The following is a 21,782-nucleotide window of genomic DNA, read 5'->3' on the forward strand; positions in this document are numbered from 1 at the left end:
CCGAAGGATATGACCCCACAGGAGTTGTGAAAGAATCCTCCAAGGAACCCAGGTCCTACCTCATACAGTTGGAAGGACAAACATACAGGAGGAACAGGAAACACATCCTACCTGTTGCTGAACCTGCTCCGACTCAGTTTGATTCACAACACCCGTATCAGGATTCTATGCCTGATCCAGCAAGGGGTGTCACTCTTACCTGACATGGACACACTGAAGAGAAGTGGGACTCTAAGGCCCGAGTGTCAGTTTCTGAAAAACCTTGTAATGTAAATGACAATCTTTGTAGTGTAGAACCCATTCAGGTCGTGTTTATAAACCCAACCCTAAGTACAGAGGCTATATCTGCTAAAAGTATATAGTATATTCATTGTTTGGTGTTTTAAGTTGGTGTTACACTTAATATGCAATAGTGCCATATGGTCTAATGTTTAGACAGATTAGTTTTTCTATTGTGTTCCGTGTGGTTTGAGTTATGGCCTTGCTAAGTACTGCCTATTGTGTATTTGACAATGTGGTATGTGTTTACTCCTGTACTGTTAAATGGTTATTTGAATGGCTGTGTTTTGTCATGGGCGTCAGCTAAAGAAAGGGGATGTAGAATATTGACTGCGGACAGAGTAACATGTGTATTGACCCTACAGGGTTACCGTAGGTCTACGCATGTGCAGAATGCAGGCTACTGGCAAATGTCTTGCAATATGATGCTCCTGTATCTGACTCACTGCCCAGAATTTACATAAAAGCCAAGTTTGATCAATGCCGCCTGTTTTATTACCACAACACGAAAAATATACTGACTAGAACTAAGCATATTGGAAGTTCCTACTAACAAAATGGGGAGTTTCCATGTACTTTGAGTAGATTAAGTAATCTGACATCCCACCATAACAGTGGTGGCCATCTTCAGTGAAAAGTGTCAATGAAAAGATTTACTAAACCTTTATTGGTAATTCTCGACATCAGGGTAACGCTTTACAGTAAGGTCCACAAAATTACAATAGTTAATGAGGACCGAACCTACCTAACCCTAACACTAACCACTACTCATTAGTTCCTCAGTAACTACTGTATTTTTGTGTACCTTATTGTGTTCTCCATGAAAATAGTTGTGTAACATTATTTCTTCTGTGTATGAAGACATTTTTAGCTTAATGTACCTCCAACGCTCAAGGAGACGCTTGGCGAGTTGGTCAGCCATGTTTTTGATTACTTTTGACAAGAGTGGTTTGAAGTTGAACCTTGAACGATTCCTACTTCCCATACATGTCACATCCTTTTCACACACAAGCATTTATAGTTATAACAAAATTAACAGTGAACTTTATGCTAACCTTGAGACATGCTTTCAGCACATAAAACACTGTTATCGCTTAAACTAGGGGTTCCAGATTTGGGTTCAAGACCCAAAATGGCTCGTGAGCCAATATTTATTGGGTTGCCAGGTGAAAGGATTAAATGTTTGTCATTTACAAAAAATGATTTGAATGAGAAACATTTAAGAGAAACATCAAACACAAGGCATTCATTCATTGGTTCATGGCTTTGCAGTAAGCCACATCCTGATTGGTGCTGAGCAGCTTGTCCACTCTGACACCGATGGAGGTCAAAGTGCTGTGCAGCTCCTCCAAGGTCTCCTCAGCCAGAGTGGGCCTCCTGCTCATAATCCAAACTGAGTCGTTGTGGACCAACTCGAGGTCCGTGCAACTGTAGACCAGGGCGTAGTTGTCGTAGTCTGATGCCAGGACCCAGTAAGGCGCAGGGGGAGAGTCTGGGGGGGGGGCCCATTGAGACACATGTTGAACCAAAGACATACTGTATGTCATACGGTTTTTACTTCCTGGTGACGTATCTTTAAACTCACCCTCATAAAAAGACACCTGCAGCTTGGCGGGCTCAGAGGGGTCTTTAGCAGTGGCAGACCCAGTTATTGAGGTAATGCGCCCATCAGCACTTAAGACGTAAAAGAGAAACAATCGTAACACCAGAGCGTTGTTCTAATCTAGTGCAAAGCCATTCACTTCATTAGGTGCACCTGCACAATCTAATGGGATCCAATATGAAAAGGGGTTGTGGGTTGGGGCTTGGTTGTGGGTTGGTATTAGGGCTCGGGTTTGGGCTCGGGCTAGGGTGAGGGTTTTAAGTACATAAGAGAGTCAATATATTTAAAAGAACTCTCAGTATGACGCACAATAAAAATGGTTTAATTATTATTAGATGGATACCTCTCTAAGTGTGTCAATCAAAATTGAGCTTTATTGTCTTTGTAAAGGCACATGTCGTGGCGGACTGTGCAGGTGTGCCACATGGAGTGTCCAGTTGTGAGTACAGTATTTGGCAGACTCACAGCAGCGCCCTGTTGAGAACCCCAACAACTCCAGGGCTCCTCAGGCTGTAGGTGGCAGTACTGCACTGTCCCCTTTGGAAGGAGTGAGGTAGCCTCTGGATTCCGTACCACTTCCCCAGATACTGTCGTGCAAATCCACATGGGGTTCATGTGGATCCAACCTTTGCTTTCTTAAAAAGGTGATGTTCTACTCACCCTGGCAATGTCAAAGTTGGCCTGTACAGCAGGTTTGGGGCATCTTCCTGGCATGGTGACCTGAGCGTTTGCTGCCAGGACAGACAGCAACATCAAGGAAATAACCTGCATGGCGGCCATCTTTTCTCCCCAACCTGTACAGCAAAAATATTACTAGTTATTTGGTTTAAAAAGATAAGAGGGAACGCATGACACCGGTTTTACACTCACCAGGTAGTAGTAGTGATACTCACGTTTGATGGGGGGGTTTTATACATAAGCAGCCCCTCATAGTTATCATCTTATCAGGGAGTGTGGGAAATGTAGCACCTGGGAACATGTCATGTTTTGACACTCATACGAAACTACGATGGTGTTTTCTAGTCATGTCATTTGAACTTGCACCTGCAGTATTTTGTTTGAGAAGATAAAATGTTAATGTTTTACCAATATGTAGTGTAATGTAATACTAGAAATTCCCACAGAAATTTTGATGGGCATGCTACATTTTGTGAGCCTTTCTCCCGGCATTTGCTGGCATGCTATTAGCATTTTTTAGGTTACCTCCATCATGTGTAAATTAGCATGCTGACATGGGTAAAGAAGCTACAATGCTGTCATGCTAACACTTAACATGCTAAGTAGCAAAAGTGCCAAGACAGTTCTCTCGTGACCCGACATGCTATGTACATATTTACATTTACACATTAGTAAATCAGTGAGGTGCGACTCTTTACTGAAATATTGATACCTCCTATACCAGATGTTTACGCTCTGAAATCAATTCTTAAATGAAAATATTGATATTTTCATACTTCAGTCATTTGAGGTCATGTACAGTATATCATTAGCATGAACACAGTAACTCAATTATTGATAGCATGTCTAAAAACAGATTTTTATCAAATCAAATCTTTATTTGTATAGCACCTTACAACAACCCAATGGTGCCCAAGGTGCTTCACAAGAGTAAGAAGAAGTTATAACGGCAGGAGCAAAAAGAGGGGTAGGAGTGTTAAAATTGAGTTCACTGTGCGGTGAATCAGGGGTAAAAACAATGTACTCCGTTTTTCCTTCATTAAATGAAGGAAATTCTGAGACAGCCATTGTTTGATGTCATGAAGGCAGCTACAGAGGGGATCTAGTGCGTTCTTGTCACTGAGCATTCCTGGTAGGTACAGCTGTACATCATCGGCATAAAAATGAAAATGGATATTGTGTCTGGAGATGATTGGTCCTAATGGTAGCATGTTTAGTGAAAATAAGGTTGGCCCAAGGATGGAACCCTGGTGCACACCAGAGGAGAGAAGAGTGGTTGTAGAAGAAAAGTCATTGATCATTACTGAAAAAAGTCCTCTTGGTGGGATATGACATGAACCATTTAAGCACTAAACCGCGTAGGCCAACACAGTGTTCCAGGCGAGGGATGAGGACTGAGTGGTCCACAGTATCAAAAGCAGCTATAAGGTCTAAAAGCACAAGCACAACGGAGTTTTTTAGTGTCAAGGGTTGTGAGAATGTCATTGTGTACTTTCAATAACGCGGATTCTGTGCTGTGGCGGGTTCTCAAGCCTGATTGAAATTTGTTAGCAATTTTATGAATAGATAAGACTGGAGTTTCTCCATGACCTTGGACAGGAAGGGCAGATGTGAAATTGGACGGAGTTGATGGGTCTAGGTTCGGCTTTTTAAGAAGTGGTCTAACAACTTGCTTAAGGGCAGTGGGAACAATATCCAGCCTGAAGCAGCTGTTCATGAAAAGAACAAGGCTGCGACCAATGATATCTATAACCTCATTCATTAGCCTTTCAACGTCTAAAAGGCGGTTGGTGGGGTTTAGCTGTTGAACTGATTTTTTAAGAACAGAAGTGGAAAATGGGTCAAAATTCTCACATGTCTGTTTTACAGGACAGCCGGCTGGTAGACCAGCAGTTGAGACCTTTGGAATGGATTGTCTGACTGTTGCGACCTTGTCTTACAAATAATTGTTGAAATGACTTGCATGTGAGTTCAGAAACATCATCAAAAACAGCAGTGACAGAGTTAATGACAGAATTAATGGTGCAAAATCACACTCTGGGGTGATGGCCATTGTTAGACATGATGTTTGATAAGTATTTAGTTTTTGCTTCCTTCACGGTTTTGTGGTAAGTGGCAAGGCTGTCCCTTAAGATGCCCAGTGATTCATGAAGTCCATCCTTCTTCCATTTGCGCTCAGCCTGCCTACACTGCCATCTCAGGGCGGGAGTGGTTTCATTCAACCTCGGGTCAGGTGTGAATCTGGTAGCGTTGTCCTTAAATGGCGCCACAGAGTCCAGAATCTGGGAACATGTGGAGTGGAAAGAGGAGATGAAGGTGTCCGGACACGTTATAGGGCTCTCCCGCCTAGACCCATTTGAATGATTTTATTATTTTACTTATTTTCAGTTTTTACTTTAATGTTCACATATTTTATATGATTTTGTCCTCTGGTTGTTTTTTCTGTTGTTGTTTATTAGCTTGTCCATATTGTAAATCACACTGCTACCGCAGTGTATTTTTATATAGTATTATAATAAAGGCTGTCAAAGTTAAAGCATTAATAATACGGTATGTTAACTGAAATTTCCTTCCTGGCTGAGGTATCTGGGGTAGTCAAAACGCTCCCCAATGGCAAAGCTCCGGTGGTGGACGGGTTTTGCTGTGAATTCCTCAAGGCTCTGGATGCTGAGGGACTGTCTTGGCTGACACGTCTCTTCAACATTGCGTAGAAGTCGGGAACAGTACCTCTGGATTGGCAGACTGGGGTGGTGGTCCCCTGGAGAGAAGTGTACGACTGTTTGTCGAACCTTGGGTACAGGAGGTGCAATGTGGTTTTCGTCCTGGTTACATTGAATCGTATAGAATTGTATCTTTCATACACTGTATCGAATCATTCTGTTCTTAAAATATATATTAATATTTTGGATTGTATCTTCACCCATGTATCTAGATGCGTATTGAATCGTCTACCACACTGAGATTTACATCTCTGCCTATTATTGATACAAACTTATTTTGATCTATGATTAATTGTGATGAATTATGAGTTGCCTATGGACAAAATGCAGTTAATCGTGATTAAATATTTTAATCGATTGACAGCCATAACTTTAATATAATATAGTTCATAATAAATAATGATAAATAATTACTCAAATATTTTGCATTCTTTACACAGTAGTATGAGCTATGTTATGATTTGTATTACAAAGCTTTTTAAAATTTACCAGACTCATTAGGTGTATTTTCACAAAGTATCGGTGTTGGATCAGTATTGCCGATACCAGCCTGAATTTGACTCAGTATTGGATCGGAAAATAAATCAGTGGTGTCGCACATCACTACAGACAGCACTTCGAATTTTTGGTGAATCGCAAGAAAATGTCAATGTTAACATGCGAATAGCTCACATGCTGATAACGAGCATGCTAATTGCTAGCATGGCCAACAGGGCTGCCAACTTGTGAGAAAACCTTGGCTTGAGACTTTATGGCTTGAAAATGTATGGTTGGCCCAGTCGGTGTTACCACGACACACACGATATATTTATTTACAAGTATATTCATATTTTCTGCATCTTCCTATTCAAACCTATTGTATTTGTATTTTGTATTTGTGTCTTATTAAAAAATGGGGTCCTGTTATGAAAAGAAGCACTACTCTAAGGCCTTGGCGTACACAGAGGCAAAACAAAGAACACAACAGGACATGTGCATGTTTACTTTGTTCAGGTCCCCTGAGAATGAGTTCTGCAAAAAAACAACAGTCAACCCAGAGGAAAATGTTACTTCTCAAAGCTTGAGCTTGAGCTACAGCTCAAAAGACAAACTCGAGATTCTCATCTCAGCCTCATTTTAGTTCCTATTTTGTCGAAAAATGTTTCTCATATGTTTCTTAAAATGCACGAGGAGAGATAGGTGAGACCGAATAATTAAAGGGATTCATACTTCATTCTTCATACTTCATACTTCATTCATACATCTTGAGGTTAGGGATACGTGCAAGTGGGGAACTGCAGTTCTGACATTGTGATCAGCAGCACGGGAGCACAGCAGGGAACGATGCTCTCTCCTTTTCTGTTTACCCTGTACACGTCCGACTTTCAGCACAGCTCAGCAACTATGCTATGTACAGAAGTACACGGAAGACACGGCCATTGTGGGATGTATCAGAAATGGACAGGAAGACGAGTACAGACAACAGAGAACGGACTTTGTCAACTGGTGCGATGCAAACCGCCTACACCTCAACACCACCAAGACCAGGAAGATGGTGGTGGACTTTAGGATGATAAACTGGACTGGACTGCCAACATAAATGCTCTGTGTAGGAAAGGGCAGAGCCATCTGTACTGGTGTCCTTCAACATATCAAGAAGCTGCCACAGATCGTCTACCAGACTGTGGTAGCTAGAACCCTCCTGTATGCAGTATGGTGTGCTGGGGGAGCAGCGTCAAGAAGGAAGCCACACACCTGGACACACTGGTGAGGAAGGCAGGCTCTGTTATTGGCACTGAGCTGGACAGCCAACTGTGGCAGAGCAAAAGATACTGAGGAGGCTTCTTTCCATCACGGACAACCAGCAGCATCCAATGCGCAGCATCATCTCCCAACAGAAGAGCAGTTTCAGTGGCAGATTACTATCACTGCCCTGCTCCTCCGAGGACAAAAGAGGGGGGGCGTTAAAAAAAAACTCGGGACTGGACTTAATAAATTATCATGTATTATTATTACGGTATAGTAAATATTATTATCATGATGTATTATTGCACTACAAATTTGACGTGATCTGTTCCACATTTATTTGTTTATTTATTCTTATTCTATTTTCTTATTTTTCTTGTCTCTCATGTCTTGCCTTGCTTGATTTATTTTATTTTGTGATTAAGTTCATTATGACATTTTTGCATTAATGGTCTGGGTTTTTGGCAGTTAAACTTTGATACAGTGAAATGTATTTTCTTGGTCTTCAAGGCCAACTACATGCTCCATGTACATGCGTTAATATTGTTAGATTATTGATTTTGAGGTCTCCGGTGAAAGAGATTGTTAAAATGGTTTTGCTGGCAGTTTGTAAAATTAACTTTGCACAATGCACATGTCAAAAGTGTGGCATTGTTTTGGTAGTTCTTTACAAATGTGTCTGCTATTGGAGGCAATGGTAGTGGTAGTAGTATTTTTAAGTGACAAATAAACAGGGCTTTATTCTGATATTGCACTTTGTTGAAATAGTCACTTTATTGCTCTCAAGTTACCAATAAATTGCTGTTGTTTTTATTTTACAATGTGTTTTATGTAGCTCATTAAAAAAAAAAAATTACGTGTAGTGGAATACTTAAAATTATTCATAGAACGTCAATCAATCAATTCATTTTGCGTACTGTAATACATCATTTAAAAAAATATATCATATGGATGACAATAAAGTCAACATGATGATAAAAAGAACCAAAACATAGATTTAAGTCTGAGAAATCAATGAGTCCTGTGATGAATGGAACCATGAATGAGACCTCTGTGAGCGCCATCAGATGTGTACACCTGTCCAAAAACTAAGAAGTTGCGGTAGTCCAACTTCAATTTTGTCGTTATGTACTGGGGTGGTTTATTTCACTGTTCAAATTGGTAGTGCAAAAGTCCCACAGTCAGCGCTCCATTGAATGCACGACTAACGGTGCACAGCTGTGCTAATTAGCTTGCTTTTTAAAGTTGTGTGAGTCCGTTGTTCACTCTCTTTTAGTGTGGTATGGCGTGTCACCGGCACCTGAGATGTGCAGATCACTTCTGCTGCCTTGTTTGAGTTGTGAAGGAATGCAATGAAGGTAACTTTGTGCTTGTAGTAGGCTAACTGTTTGCACCTTGTTTTTCAGTGAGCTGCTACTGTCTTCTTATGTCCTCTTGTTGGGCGCTCTCGTACGTTACCTATTGCTCACTTAAGCTCTCAGGTCACTGTCTGAATGCTCATTTTAGCTCGTGATTAAATCTGTGCTTGCCTCTGCATAGCCATGGCCAGTTTTTAGGGCGTTTGGCACTGGTCTAAAAGTCACATAAGTGTGTGCGCTCTCAGCTTGACCTGTTGACCTTTTGGTGTAAAATACATGTTTCACTATAGATCTGTTACTGTATGGACGTTCGTGCCTGTAAGCTTGTTATCTTAGGCCCCCACCGACAGCAAGTTTGCGCAGCACCTATGTACTTTAGCTTGATCCAATTGAGAGCTTAGTGTTTAATTTATCTTTTTTTTTTGTTCTGTAGTTTGTTTGGTCTGTGGTGTTTATAGTATTTAGCTTGCTGTGTTTTTGTTGTTTTTTTTTTTTAAATAAGTGACTGTCTTTTTAAAACCTTTTTTTTGTCAACTATTCCACCTAGTCTTTTGTATTCATTTGCCATACTTTCTTGCGTTAACTATGTAGTAGGACACCCTCTGTTGGACCTACAGACCAGTGGGCCTTACGCCCCACTCTCACTGCCACAATGGGTCAGCTCTACCTTATCGGTAGAATCTGGCAATCAAAAGCAGGTGTTGGTTTAGCATCTAGTTGCCATTATTCGTGTTTTGTTTGTACTGTGCGATAGTTGGGTAGTGGCAAATTGTGCCATTGAGAGCTTTTCTAATTGAGAGCATCTCCAGGCAGCAATTGACACCTCGTGGGACCTGGTTGGAGACGGCAGCTGAGGGTGTTTTCTGCACCATGGCTGAGGAGGTGCAGGAACCACAGGAGCTTCAGCAGATGAAAGTGCTGCAAGAGAAGGTCCAATGGATGGAGGTGGAGAGAGATCGTTTGCGACCGGAGCAGGACACCGCACAAATTGGTTCCAGTTTGAGGGTGACACGGGAGAGCTCTAGTGCTGCAGCACATATCACTTACCTGCCAAGGGAACGCAAGTGCTCCATTTTCCATGGAACTCACGGTATTGGGATTGATGAGTGGGTGGAGGATGTCTGCACTAGCATGCTGGTCAGACATGTGGGACTGCTGATCAAACTGCTTTCATCTTTGAACATTTAGAAGGTGAGGCTTGTGATGAAATTAGATATACAGTAGATCTAGTGCTGAATGTGTGTTTGCTATTTTAAAAGAACTCTATGGGTGTCAAAAGCCGTATGTCTGATATTATGAATTTTGCTATACCAGGGAATCTGTACACAGAATGCTCAAGTTGAACAGACATGCCTTGACACACAGGTGTGAATAAGTGTTTGCCCCCTTCCTGATTTCTTATTGTTTTGCTTTGTCACACTTAAATGTTTCAGATCAAACTAATTTAAATATTAGTCAATGACAACACAACTTACACAGCAAATTGAGGAGTGTTAATTTTTTGGTGTTGATGAGAATCTTGAAGTTGGAGTGTCAGTCTTACACTATTTGGAGTTGATCTAACACTGCATTTTCTTAAAAATGTTAAATTTAACACTGGATCATGAAAGTGTTGTAGTTAAAATGGAGTGTTGAAAATGTTCAAATCTTGTTAGTGCCAGAATAGACATTCAACACTTCCACACTCCATTTAACACCTAACAGTGTTCATGTGTCTTAAGCTCCGCCCACGGACATTTCATTTAGACTCCACCCCTCACTTCACGTTGCTGAAATGAAAAGCAGATGGAAGAAGTTGACAATTAGGAATCATTTTGCATCAGTAGGTAAGTAAACGTTTAAATAGATGAACTAATGAATTGTGTTGTACCTTGTTTACACATAAAAAACGTTAGTTTTTGGTGTGATATTTAAGACTAATAAACTGAGGCAGCTGTTTCCACCCAAAGCCTTTGCTAATGTTAGCTCGTGTTTTTTATAAGTTATATTTTCTATTTAGTGTTGCTGTGAGCTGAATCGGCACTGCCTGTGCAACATTTGTCAAAGTGAACGCTACGTTATATCTTCATTTTTAATGAGCTAATGGCTAACTAGCTAATTGGCACGAGGAGCCCCCACACGTAGGCCTGCTGGCCCACAGCAAAGAACTTGATATGCGATACAAGATATCAAGGTTGGCAACTCTAATTGTTACTTTAACTTAAAAATAATTGTCAGGTGTGTGTTGGAAGTGAACTACACAATTTTTTTTTTTTAGAATGATGCATCTTTATTTTTCTTCTTGATTCACAGCAAACCTTTCCTTGAGTCTTACATGAATGTGGTAAGTAATATCTTTTTTTTTTAATCAATGCATAATAAGCCCTGCAACTGTGGCAATTCCATATTTATTTAATTATTTTAGTAGGATGTTTTATATTATTATTATTATTATTATTATTATTATATTTATTCTTATTCTCAGAGGTGGATGGAGATGTGTAGACTCCACTCTTCACCCCAGTTATCGCCAGTTGGTGGCGAGCCTCCATTCTTGCCGACTACATCCCATTCATTAGGTTCGACAATTTATCCTTCAGCCCACAAGAGGAACCCAACAGAACCAATGGATCAGGATGAAGCATGACGGGTAAGCTTTGAGTAAATGAATGTAAAATTAATATCAATGATATGTAGTGTTTTTATGCATGACATTGTTTTATTGAAAAATCCTCTTGAATTCCCATGAACACACTATATATCATTTTAATATTTTTGGCAGAAAGTCGGTGGTGTTTTGAGGGCCAATCCGAAAGGTGAGGAAATCTTCAAGGAGTGCACCAAGACTGAAACACTAACCGATGTAAGGTGTAAAAAGATGGTGAACATCCTGGTTGCAGATATGATGGAGCTGCATGGGTAAGAAGAACTTCCCCCTTTCCATTAGAACAGTCATTCCGTGTAAGTTCATGTACTGTGGGAATGGTTCTATCTGTGATCATTAACTATGATTTGTTTTGAAAGGAGGGTTCCGCCATCATGTGTGATGAGAAATTACGCCCTGAGAATTGTGACTTGTTTTCCATACCTAAAAGATCCATTCTCCAAACCTGGATATGTAAGTGTCTTTTCAATGTAAAACCTAAAGTACTGTTTTTGTTTTTCCTTTAGGTGTGTAGTTTGTATTAAACTCTTGTTTCAAATATGTTCATAGGATGCTTAGCTTAGCGGCAGTGGCTCAAGAGGTAGAGCAGGTCGTCCAGAAATCGTAAGGTTGGTTGATCCTTGCTCCCTCCACCCAGTCACTGTTGTGTCCTACACTTCTCCTGGCTCTCAAAGCCGTTCCAAGACTGTTTCTTCATGATGGTCCAAAAACCAGAGGAGAATATCTGTTAACTGGTCAACAGCTGTTTGGTGAGGAGTGCAGGGAGGCACTATCTACAATAAGACATTCAACTGATGAATCCGTGGTCAAAGATGAGAGCAACTTTCCAGTATCGACAGAATATGATCCAAGCACAAGATGTATCATCGTCTGTTCTCAATGTGTTCCCTCGCTTCCTTGATGTTCCTGGATTGGTAAGGAAATCTTGAGTATTTGGACTATTTCAGTATTAGATTACCCATTACGTCAACCATTTGTAAACCTGTAGGCCTACAGTATATGAAATATTCATGTCTTGTTTATAGATTGACCAGGATTTCTCAATGATGTTTGGTGATGAAGTATCTCAGAGGTTCCTGGCTAAGTGGTCAACTGTCTTCAAACCAAAAGTCATTGCTGACTTCAAGACTCTCCCGCAAAAGCAGAACATTGAGTTGCTGTCAGGAACTGAACCTCAACCTGATGACAGCTGTGGGTGAGAAGTTACGGTATAGATTACCATGTTGGTGTGTTCAAATGTACTGGATGTAGCTTTGATCTACCTGTGTTCAAGAAGATCTGTGATATAATAAAACACAAAGAATGTGCTTTCATAATAGCCTGTAATGTAGAAACGATGTACTATGACCTGTTTAACACGTACTGCATAGAAGACCAAATGCTTGAGTTTTCTGTCATGTGTTTAAATGAACTGACTCATTTCAGACCATTTGACAAGCAGTACTCTAATGACAATTGTCAAAAAGCAAACATACTGTAGTGCCCTGCTGTTGTTTAAGCTGTCTGTTGGAAATGAAATGTTTTTGAATAAAATGTATGAAGCAGTCAACTAGTCATTTTTAAAAAATGTTTAAATTTTATTTTGTAGTATATTAACACTTTTATAGTGTTAATGTTGCAACTCCTTTTGAGAGTAAAATGACACTATAAGAGTCAATAAATGACTCTTAAGAGAATTAATTTGTGACACCTCACACTAGTGTTAAAAAAAATGCAACACCGGTTGGTGTCGAGGAGTGTTAAATTTTAACTATATAAATAATTAATATTGACTCTACAATGGTGTAAAAATGGCTACACTTTCAAAAGTGTTAAAATAACACTTTGTAGAGTGGACCCCATGGGACACTTTGAAAGTGTTGAGATTAACTCCTACAGTGTCAATTTAAGCCTGCTGAATTTGCTGTGTAGTTTCAGCTTGAGGTCTCGAACCGAGGGCTGGATATTCTTCAGGATTTTTGGGTAGACAGTAGAATTCATGGTTCCATTCATCACAGCAAGTCTTCCAGGTCCTGAAGCCCCACAACCCTAGACCCTCACACTACCACCACCATATTTTACTGTTATGATTTTTTTTTTTTAAATGCGCCGTTACCTTTTTATACTAGATGTAATGGGACACACACCTTCCAAAAAGTTAAACTTTTGTCTCTTCATGCCACAGAGTATTTTCCCAAAGGTCTTGGATGTTTTCTGGCAAAATTGAGACGAGCCTTAATGTTTTTGTTCAGCAGTGGTTTTCATTTTGGGACTCTGCCATGCAGGCTGTTTTTGCCCAGTGTCTTCCTTATGGAGGAGTCGTGAACACTGAACACAAGATTCAAAAATCTTGAATGTTGCGCTCCATGAGCCTCTCAAAAATTCCTGAAAACATGGACAATGGATGGCATAATCGTGTTTTCTTCAAATGTAGATGAGCATCTGAAGCAGCTGGAAGTGGTGCTGAGGACTTAAAGTGACGGTAGAGAAATGTGTTGGGGGTTTTTTTTTTCCAAAAGACAGGTGCAGTACTTGGGACATCGCATCTCAGAGGAGGGCATATCAGCAGACCCAATGAAGATTTCTGCTGTGTCGGGCTGGCCACGACCTTCAAATGTCTCAATTGAGGTCCTTTGTTGGCTTTGTCAGCTACTGTTGGAGGTTTGTGGATGGTTTAGCTCAATGAAATTGGAGAAGTTAGCCATGAAATGGGCGAAAAAAGTTTAAAGAATATTTATGGGGGCATCGCAGAAAACAACCCCTTTAGTAATCTGGACAGTGCCAAAATGGGAGCAACAGAGCAGAGATGGGTGGCTGAACTTTCTGCATTTGACTACAGTGTGAGGTACCGTCTAGGTTGTGTGAATAAAAATACAGAGGAATACGGATGATGGGGACGGGACCACATACAACGCCATCTACAGGGACTGCAGTTCCTCCTGCCCTTGGTGAGAGGATTGGCCATGATCAGCAAGCTGCAGTTCAGTCCATCACTGCTCTTCCATCCCGCAGCTCAGGTGAGCTGAGAGTATTCTAGGTTCTTCAATTTCTTCAGCCACAAGGTTTATAAGCAAAGGTGTTGCAAGAGCTGCACCAGAACCATGGCCATTAGGGGATCCACACAATGACAAGTCGTGAGGCAGCGGTGCTACTGGCCACAATCGGACAAAGACTTTAAAGGATTTGTGTCAGAGCTGTGAACCATGTACTGTTGTCAAGTAACACTCAACCTAAAGTCAGTGCACCTCAGAACCATCTTCTCACCTCCAGACAGAATAAAATCTTGACCAGACTTCACCTTGCTGGAGCCAATCTGTGACAGCTGTGAGTCTGTACCGGTGAGGACAGACGTGTTCTCAAAGTTCACGCAAGCGATCCCAACCTGTGATCAGAAGGCTCAAACTGTGGCAAGAGTGTTGGGGTGGGAGTGGTTCTTATCCACTCAGAACAGTGGAGGAACTTTGAAAGTGTCCTGGTCCAGCAACTGTGTGAACTCTATGGAATATGAAAGGGCCACACCACCCCCTACCATCCACAAGGCAACGACCAATGCAACCGTTTTAATCAAACGTTGTACAATCTGCTTCGCTCACTTTTCCCCCTGATGAAAAGCAGAATTGGCCAGAGTATCTCTCACAGCTGGTCTTCAATTACAATGCGACCTCCCATCAGTCCACCGGTGAGTCACCCCACTTTTTAATGTTTGGCCAGGAGCCACGGCTCCCCGTAGACTTCCTACTTGGCCATTCCCCAGAGCCCACTGCTGGGAGAGTGTGTGACTGAACATTGAAGACGCCTGCATGTGGCCGTTGATGTTTGAAACCATTTGGCGTGAGCACCCTGACAAAGAAAGGAGACATGATAATGTCTTGTGTGAGCAGCTCATGTTGTGCCGAAAGGCGCATCTGCGAGAGGTTGGCCCGGGACGCTGAAAGATGTATGATGCATGGAGTTTGAAAGTGTACCAGGTGTTGAGGTGGTGGTGCTTCGAGAGCCATTCAGCAATGTCCCAACACCCATATGAGCTGGTTCCTCCTCCAGTGGTCCTGTTCCATCTTCAGCACCAGAGGAACCCAGTAGCAGTGCTATTGCCCCCATTAAATCAAGGAAAACAGCTGGAAAGCATCGCAATCTCCATCACCTTCCGGGACCTGCCCTGGGTGTAGATGGTGGGGCTGCTATCTCTCCAATGCTAGGTTGTAGTAGTTCGGCTACCACTACATTTAGGCCTTGGTCTTAAGTGTGTGTTGTATCGGTGGGGCACCAATAAAAAGTAGGGGGAGAATATAATGGGGTGGTTTATTTCACTGTTCAAATTTGAAATGCAAAAGTGCCTCCCTTGAACGCACCACCAACAGCCATGGTGCACAGCTGGGCTAATTAGCTTGTTTTTTAAAGGTGTGGGAGCCCATTGTTGACTCTCTGTTGGTCACTGGCGCCTGAGATGTGCAGATCACTTCTGGTGCCCCTTTTGAGCCGTGAAGGAATGCAATGAAGGTAACTTGTGGATTGTGTGTTCCTTCTGCGTAGCCATGGCCAGTTTTTGGGAGGGTTGGCCATGGCTACGCAGGCGTTAAGCGCAGATTTAATCAAGGGCTAAAATGAGCATTCAGACAGTGACATGAGAGCAAAAATAGGTAACATACAGTACAAGAGGACATAAGGCATACGACAGCAGCGGCACACTGAAAAACAAGGTGTAAACAGTCTACTGCATATTGCTATCTTTAGCAATAGCAAAAAGGGTGTACCCCGCCTGTCGCCCCAAGTCAGCTGGGATAGGCTACAGCATACCCCTGCGACCCTAATGAGAAGTGGTATAGAAAATGGATGGATGGATACCTGTCTTTACCTTTCGGGAAACTTGGAAAAAATGACAAATCTTGTCTTTTGGACCGTCTATTTGTGCAATTATTGCATGAACAGTGTGCCGAGGACATCTTCACAATGCAATGTTTCTGGGCTGTGCTTACTATCATGGCAGTTCGTACTACGGAAGTGGAAGTTGAGTAACCAGTCTTTCTATTCTAGTCTGTCGGTTTGCACATAGTTTTAATCCAAAGACGTAGAATGTAGTATAAAACAACGCTTCTAAAGATGCTTATTACGTCTTAAAAGATGCTTAGATATATTCATTGTATTTAGCAAATAACAGTCATTCATTTAATCAAAGTGTACACACTGTGCAAAACTTTATTTTACACTCAGATGGTGAGTAAGTTGGTAAAGCAAGACATTCTCTCGTCCGGTTACATCTTCCATTGTCAGATGGCGTTTCTACACATGACTATGGTGCAAACGTGCTTTTATTTTGAGGCCCGAATTGATCGGGTACAGGATGTTACGGCAATGTTGCAGCAAGCGGCCTGGAAGGATTGCAGTGCGGTTACATGGGGTGGTTGCAGTGCGGAATATGCCTTTTTGATGAAAAGTTCGCCTCTTTTTTTACAGAACTGGATTTTTTGACTCGGCTCACTAAAAATAGTCTGATCGTTAATTTAAAATGATTTCTTACCAAATTACATTAAATGAAATTATAATGTATAAATATAATTACGTCAAATGTTGATTGCTTATTTGGCTTTAATTATACGGAACACAATGCAAAAAAAAAAGTCTAAAGCATAAAAACAAAGACGGGCCCAATTAGACTAAAAGGTCCAAGCTGATTTTGTGTATTATTTGTAAATTTCAACTATTTGCAGTGAAACAGCACAACGGCAACAAAACATTACTCAACAAAATATAATTTAAAAGGTGCAAAACTAAAAGACAAAAGCAGCACCCAGGCAGTTTTTGCTCGGCTTTAATGAAGGTTGGCATTCAGAAATACAAAGTGCCTCAGTGCCTTTTCCTCACCCTTCTGATAAACATCGACACTTGCAGGCAGTGTAACCAACTGTATTGCAATTGCTCTTCCAGAGTTACATTTGATTAGTGGTGGGCGGTGCATTTTGTACCTGGACTTTCAGCGGGGACTTAGGCGACCCAATCCACCTCATAATACCACCACTATCACGGCACAACTGTACCAACCATCAGAAACACTTTATCAATCTCTGAGAAATTCACAATATGCACATATACTGTACAGATATGTTTAATATACAAAACGTAAAAAGTGTGGCAGAATTGGGGATGTATACCATTTATTTCTAAAGCAACAAATCCAGTTGAGAGTTCAGAATCAATATTTGTATAATAACATGACAAAAACTTAAATTTAATAAAATACATCACACTCATCACTCACAGGTCTGCAAGACTTCCAGTGAAAGTGGTGAACAAACCCTTTCCCAGGCTGACTTTTATACAGTATAAAATATATTTAAATATATATATATGTATATATATTTTATACGTTACTGCTCACCTGCTAGCTGGCCCTCTGAGGCGAATTTGACTGGTTAAAGAAAACCCCATTACTAATAGTGTTTTAGTGACATGGACCAGCAATACTGATTCCAATGACATGGCAACACATAGAAGCAGAAATCGTATTTGCCCAAAAAAATCTAACATACACAAACTGTGCACACATGCCCAGCTGTTGTTTTTTGCTGGACTTGCTGTTCCCTAGCGGGGAGTGTGGGTGGCTGGGAACAGCCCGCTGGTGGCAGTCTTATTAATAACATGACTGCTCCTCTGGATTTGATGCAAAAAGCTGGTGAGAAATTGTAAATGCGTGACCACGTACAGACAGAAATGACACAATGTCATGTAAATAACCTGTTCGATATAAAAGTGTCCTTAAATGACTTCTGTTTTAAATAAATTAACTACACCTTCTTAGGGAAGGCAGCGGGTGTACATATGTACACAGTAGGGGGGAAACACTGCAGGTGATAACATCACGTCATTGACTACTTCAATAACGCGGTCACAGATGTATGTGTGTGCCAGATTGGAAGTGGTTATGGTTTAATTTATTTCAAACATGCATACAGTTGACATTGAATGCTTCATGTTACAATTCACAATTCCACATGTCCGAAAAGGAGTAGGAAGAAGCAGAGCTTATTTAATCCTACCCCCTCTCAGTATTACATCAATTGCTAATACATATGTTCACTTCCTATATTCAACATAAACTAATTCACTGTTTATGTATTCTTCCATACAATCATGCAGATAATATAATTATTATTACTATCATCAATATTGTCATTAAATCATAAATGGTCTTTCACTTGTATAGCGCTTTCCCACCTCCAAGGCACTAGGAGCGCTTTCACACTGTTAGCACATTTACCTACTGGTGACTGGCAGTTCAGTATCTTGCCCAAGGACACTTAGACACGATCACGAGAGGACGGAAGATCGAGCTCGCAACCTTCAGTTTGGGAGACGACCACTCTACCACCTGAGCCATGCTGCCCCCATTACTATTTTTTTTTTTTTTTAACAAAAAACAAACCTTAGTGGGTTGTATCCTCCATTTTCTTGTTGTCATGGTAATATGATCTTTAATATGTATCCAGACCATTGATATCTTTGACAACAAGCACTCTGGCTTCTTCTGTACTTCATAGCTTGATGTAAATTTTGCCGTTTGTGCTCTCGTGCTTTCTTGCCAAAGTCAGTGTTGCGTTTTGTCAGATTCTCATTCATGTAAGACGTTTGTGCCTACCAGCTTCTTCCCCCGTTTCAGCAGTGGAGTTTTGAATTCCCTATTGGTTAACAAGTGTGGTGTTGTTTCTGCCATATAGTGGGATGCAAGTATCGATGGTGTTGATACTGTATCTCCATCCCCCTAATTTTATTGTAGGAAGTTGGTTATCGGTTGCTTTGTTGAAGGAACATCCATTCCATCTGGTTCTTCTCTGTTTTGCACTACCCTATCTTCTGACCGAGGTGTAATTCGGAGTCCTATGTGAATCACATCGTTCATTCATGCATTCTGATCCATCTCATCAATTACATTTTTCATTTTCTCAGTGATTTTTTTTCCTTTGCTTCTTTCCTCAAGAGTGGTGCGCAAGGCAGCATTATCTTCCAATAGTGCCTTGATACAGTATCATCCTGTAGAACCCTAACCTCCTGGCACAACGCTGTATTTTCTTCGGTAGGGTTTATAGCCTCCTTAAGAGCAGCGCGCAATGCAGCATTGTCTTCCAATAATGCCTTGATATCATTCTGCAGTACCTTGATCTCATTGCATAATGCTATATTTTCTTCCATAGGGTTTTTGACCTCCTTAAGAGCAGTGCACAAGGCAGCGTTTACATCTTGCATCTCCTCGATTTCCTCTCTTAGTGTCTTGGTATCCTAGCTCAGCGCTCTTTTTTCCCATAAGGTTTCTAACTGTGACGATCTTCTGCTTTTGTGCTTTGTGATGCTCTCTCTCCTCCTACAGTTCAGCGCTCGGCTGGTGCCGGGACAGCTGGACACACTTGCTCCTAATCAGGCCGGCCACTACTTAGGCTGAGTGGAGGCAGCTGGGAGACGCTGGTTCTTTTCCTTTCGCATCGATAGCCGACCCATGCTGCATTCCGTTTGTAACCGTCAAGCCATCTCATTGTTCTCCTGCACCTCTGAAGCCGTATCTTCCCCTCGTCTGGGTGAGTCCAGCAGTCCCTGCCTCCCAGCCTGAGGACTTTTTACATTGTCAGTACCTACCCTGGTGTGCAGCCTGCTGCTGCCGCCAGCACCTTTTTAGTTTTACATTCTTTTGTTACTCACCACGGCTTGAACGTGTCTCTGGAGACATTAAAATATCTGAAGTTGCTCCATCTGCCTCTGCATTGTGTGGTCCACCACACACCCTAACATCTAACATCTTCATGGACCCCCATGATCATACTAACCGTGCTACAAAAAGGTCCCTTGGGATAATCCATAATGCCGCTTACAGGCAACTGATCTGATAAACTTTCAGCTAAAATTATACACAAAGCAAAAAATTACATGTTACCCAAAATGTAAAAAAATACTTCTCAACAAAAGAGGAGAAATATGATCTTAGGGGAAAATTAAACCTAAAACACTTAGATGCACGAACAACATTAAAAACCTTCAGCATTTCTGTGTGTGGAATCAAGTTATGAAACGGATTGAGCAAGGAACTCGATGTACTAAAATGAGTGATTTTCAAGAAACCGTACAAGCAGTTGATGTTTATAAAGTACAAGGAAGAAGACACCTGGAACCACTGTGCACATACAACAGTATGTCTAACCAGTCTTACACTGACTACTAACTCTTCATTTCTGGTGAGTACATCGTCTGTACTCACTCATGGTCAAAATGTATCTCTGTTAATTATTTCATCAGCTATTATAAATGTATTACCATCATTAAGTCGGTTGTACATTAAACAAGTATATTGCAATTGATGTGAAACGAATGAGGGGGTAGGATTAAATAAGCTTTGCTTCTTCCTACTCCTTTTCGGACATGCAGAGTTGTGAATTGTGTGCAGTGTAATTTGTGTGCATGTTCAAGATGAATTAAACCATTACCATATGCATGAGGCTATCGTTCTGCGCGTCTACACAGTGAATATCTGCTTGCAGACACTTATAATCTTGCTTTGTTTGTAATTGCAAATACTTAATTCACTCGAGTATATTCTCAGGGCCGGAAGGTGAGGAAGGTAGTTGAAGCCTCTCCGACCACCAAACTGGTCTGTATTTCCAGGGCCACTATCATCACTTTGAACTTCGGCAGTTAGTCACTTATCTTGACTTGGTAACAGCTATTAGAACTTTTAACTAATTTATTTTGAGGAATCTGTACCTCTCGCCCATTCGAGTTAGGAGGGATTCAGCAGCCAGTTGTGATCTTGTGTTCGTTACGTGTAGTCAGGAAAGCACCACAATAGATCAGTTTTTATTATCAGCAGCAGAGCTCTTGTCATGCATGTCCTCTCCAGTCAACAAGGAAAAAAGAAGTCAATGTGTGACCACACATTTCAAATTAGAGGTGGGCAATACTGCAATAGGAATCAATCCGATACAAAGTAAATACAGGGTAACAATCCTCCTGAAGCTTTTTACTTCATTTTCATTTCTATTGCTTTATCCTCATTAGGGTTGCTGGGTACGCTGGAGCCTATCCCAGCTGACTTCGGGCAAGAGGGGGGGTACACACTGGACTAGTCACCAGCCAATGGCAGGGCACATATAGACAAACAACCATTCACACTCACATTCATACCTATGGACAATTTAGAGTCGCCATTTTCCTCTCACGTTCCAAAACTGGACTACTGTTCCACACACGCACGGAGAGAACATGCAGACTCCACACAGAAATGCCCAAATGGAGATACAAAACTAGGTATCAAAAAAAGAATACAATTCTTCCCTTATTGCCTTTTATTACATACTACGGTATTGTTTCCATTCAACCGTGCAAAATAACAAAACACCAACTTACTTTTGGTGTTGATTCAAATTCTCTGTCTTTTTGCCCCCGAAGCGCTCCTGTGGTTATTCCCTGACTTTGTAAACAACATAACAATATATAAATATATACAATATCCCCAATGTAATTTGAACAACAGAAAAAAACTAATATTTGTGAAAATAAACAGAAGAGAACTGAAAACTAGTAACACTGATACTGATACTATACCTTTGGTATCGATACTATTTGGATTGATCCGCCAACCCCCCGTTCCAAATTTATTAGTTGCATGTGAGACACACGATCAAGGTCAGGATATGAGATTCAAAGAAGGAACGGCCCGTGTGACCGTACAATTGAGGCTGGAGAAACGTGTTGAGGTCAGTAGCCATCTGCAGACCTGGATAATCCTCATTAGAAGATTAGCCAGACGCTGTGGGCAGGCG

General features: G+C 41.2%; 1 protein-coding gene and 1 long non-coding RNA gene across 2 annotated transcripts; one reads left to right on the top strand and one right to left on the bottom strand.

Annotated features, from left to right (window-relative positions):
- Positions 1–1,529: 1,529 nt before the first annotated feature.
- LOC129186775 (apolipoprotein D-like) lies at positions 1,530–21,679 on the bottom strand. Its single transcript, XM_054785382.1, has 6 exons — positions 21,565–21,679; positions 21,367–21,430; positions 2,543–2,676; positions 2,348–2,469; positions 1,865–1,953; positions 1,530–1,771 (listed from the first exon to the last, which is right to left on the bottom strand). Exons 3-6 carry the CDS (start codon positions 2,660–2,662, stop codon positions 1,530–1,532), a joined length of 573 nt encoding a protein of 190 aa, XP_054641357.1. The 5' UTR covers positions 2,663–2,676; positions 21,367–21,430; positions 21,565–21,679.
- On the top strand, positions 11,128–11,819 carry LOC129186781 (uncharacterized). The gene is made up of 4 exons (XR_008572294.1): positions 11,128–11,261; positions 11,367–11,460; positions 11,557–11,615; positions 11,750–11,819. It is a non-coding gene; the product is annotated as an uncharacterized LOC129186781 (long non-coding RNA).
- Positions 21,680–21,782: the final 103 nt, after the last annotated feature.

This window comes from Dunckerocampus dactyliophorus, chromosome 1, assembly GCF_027744805.1.
Source record: "Dunckerocampus dactyliophorus isolate RoL2022-P2 chromosome 1, RoL_Ddac_1.1, whole genome shotgun sequence".
Lineage (NCBI taxonomy): Eukaryota > Metazoa > Chordata > Actinopteri > Syngnathiformes > Syngnathidae > Dunckerocampus > Dunckerocampus dactyliophorus.

What these genes read in the sequence shown, in the direction of transcription:
- LOC129186775 (XM_054785382.1), bottom strand. Translation starts at nt 2,662, where the DNA reads ATGGCCGCCATGCAGGTTATTTCCTTGATGTTGCTGTCTGTCCTGGCA. An exon ending in CCAACTTTGACATTGCCAGG is followed by an intron (nt 2,470 to 2,542) that starts GTGAGTAGAACA and finishes TTTGCACGACAG; the next exon opens with TATCTGGGGAAGTGGTACGG. An exon ending in GCAGGTGTCTTTTTATGAGG is followed by an intron (nt 1,772 to 1,864) that starts GTGAGTTTAAAG and finishes CCCCCCCCCCAG; the next exon opens with ACTCTCCCCCTGCGCCTTAC.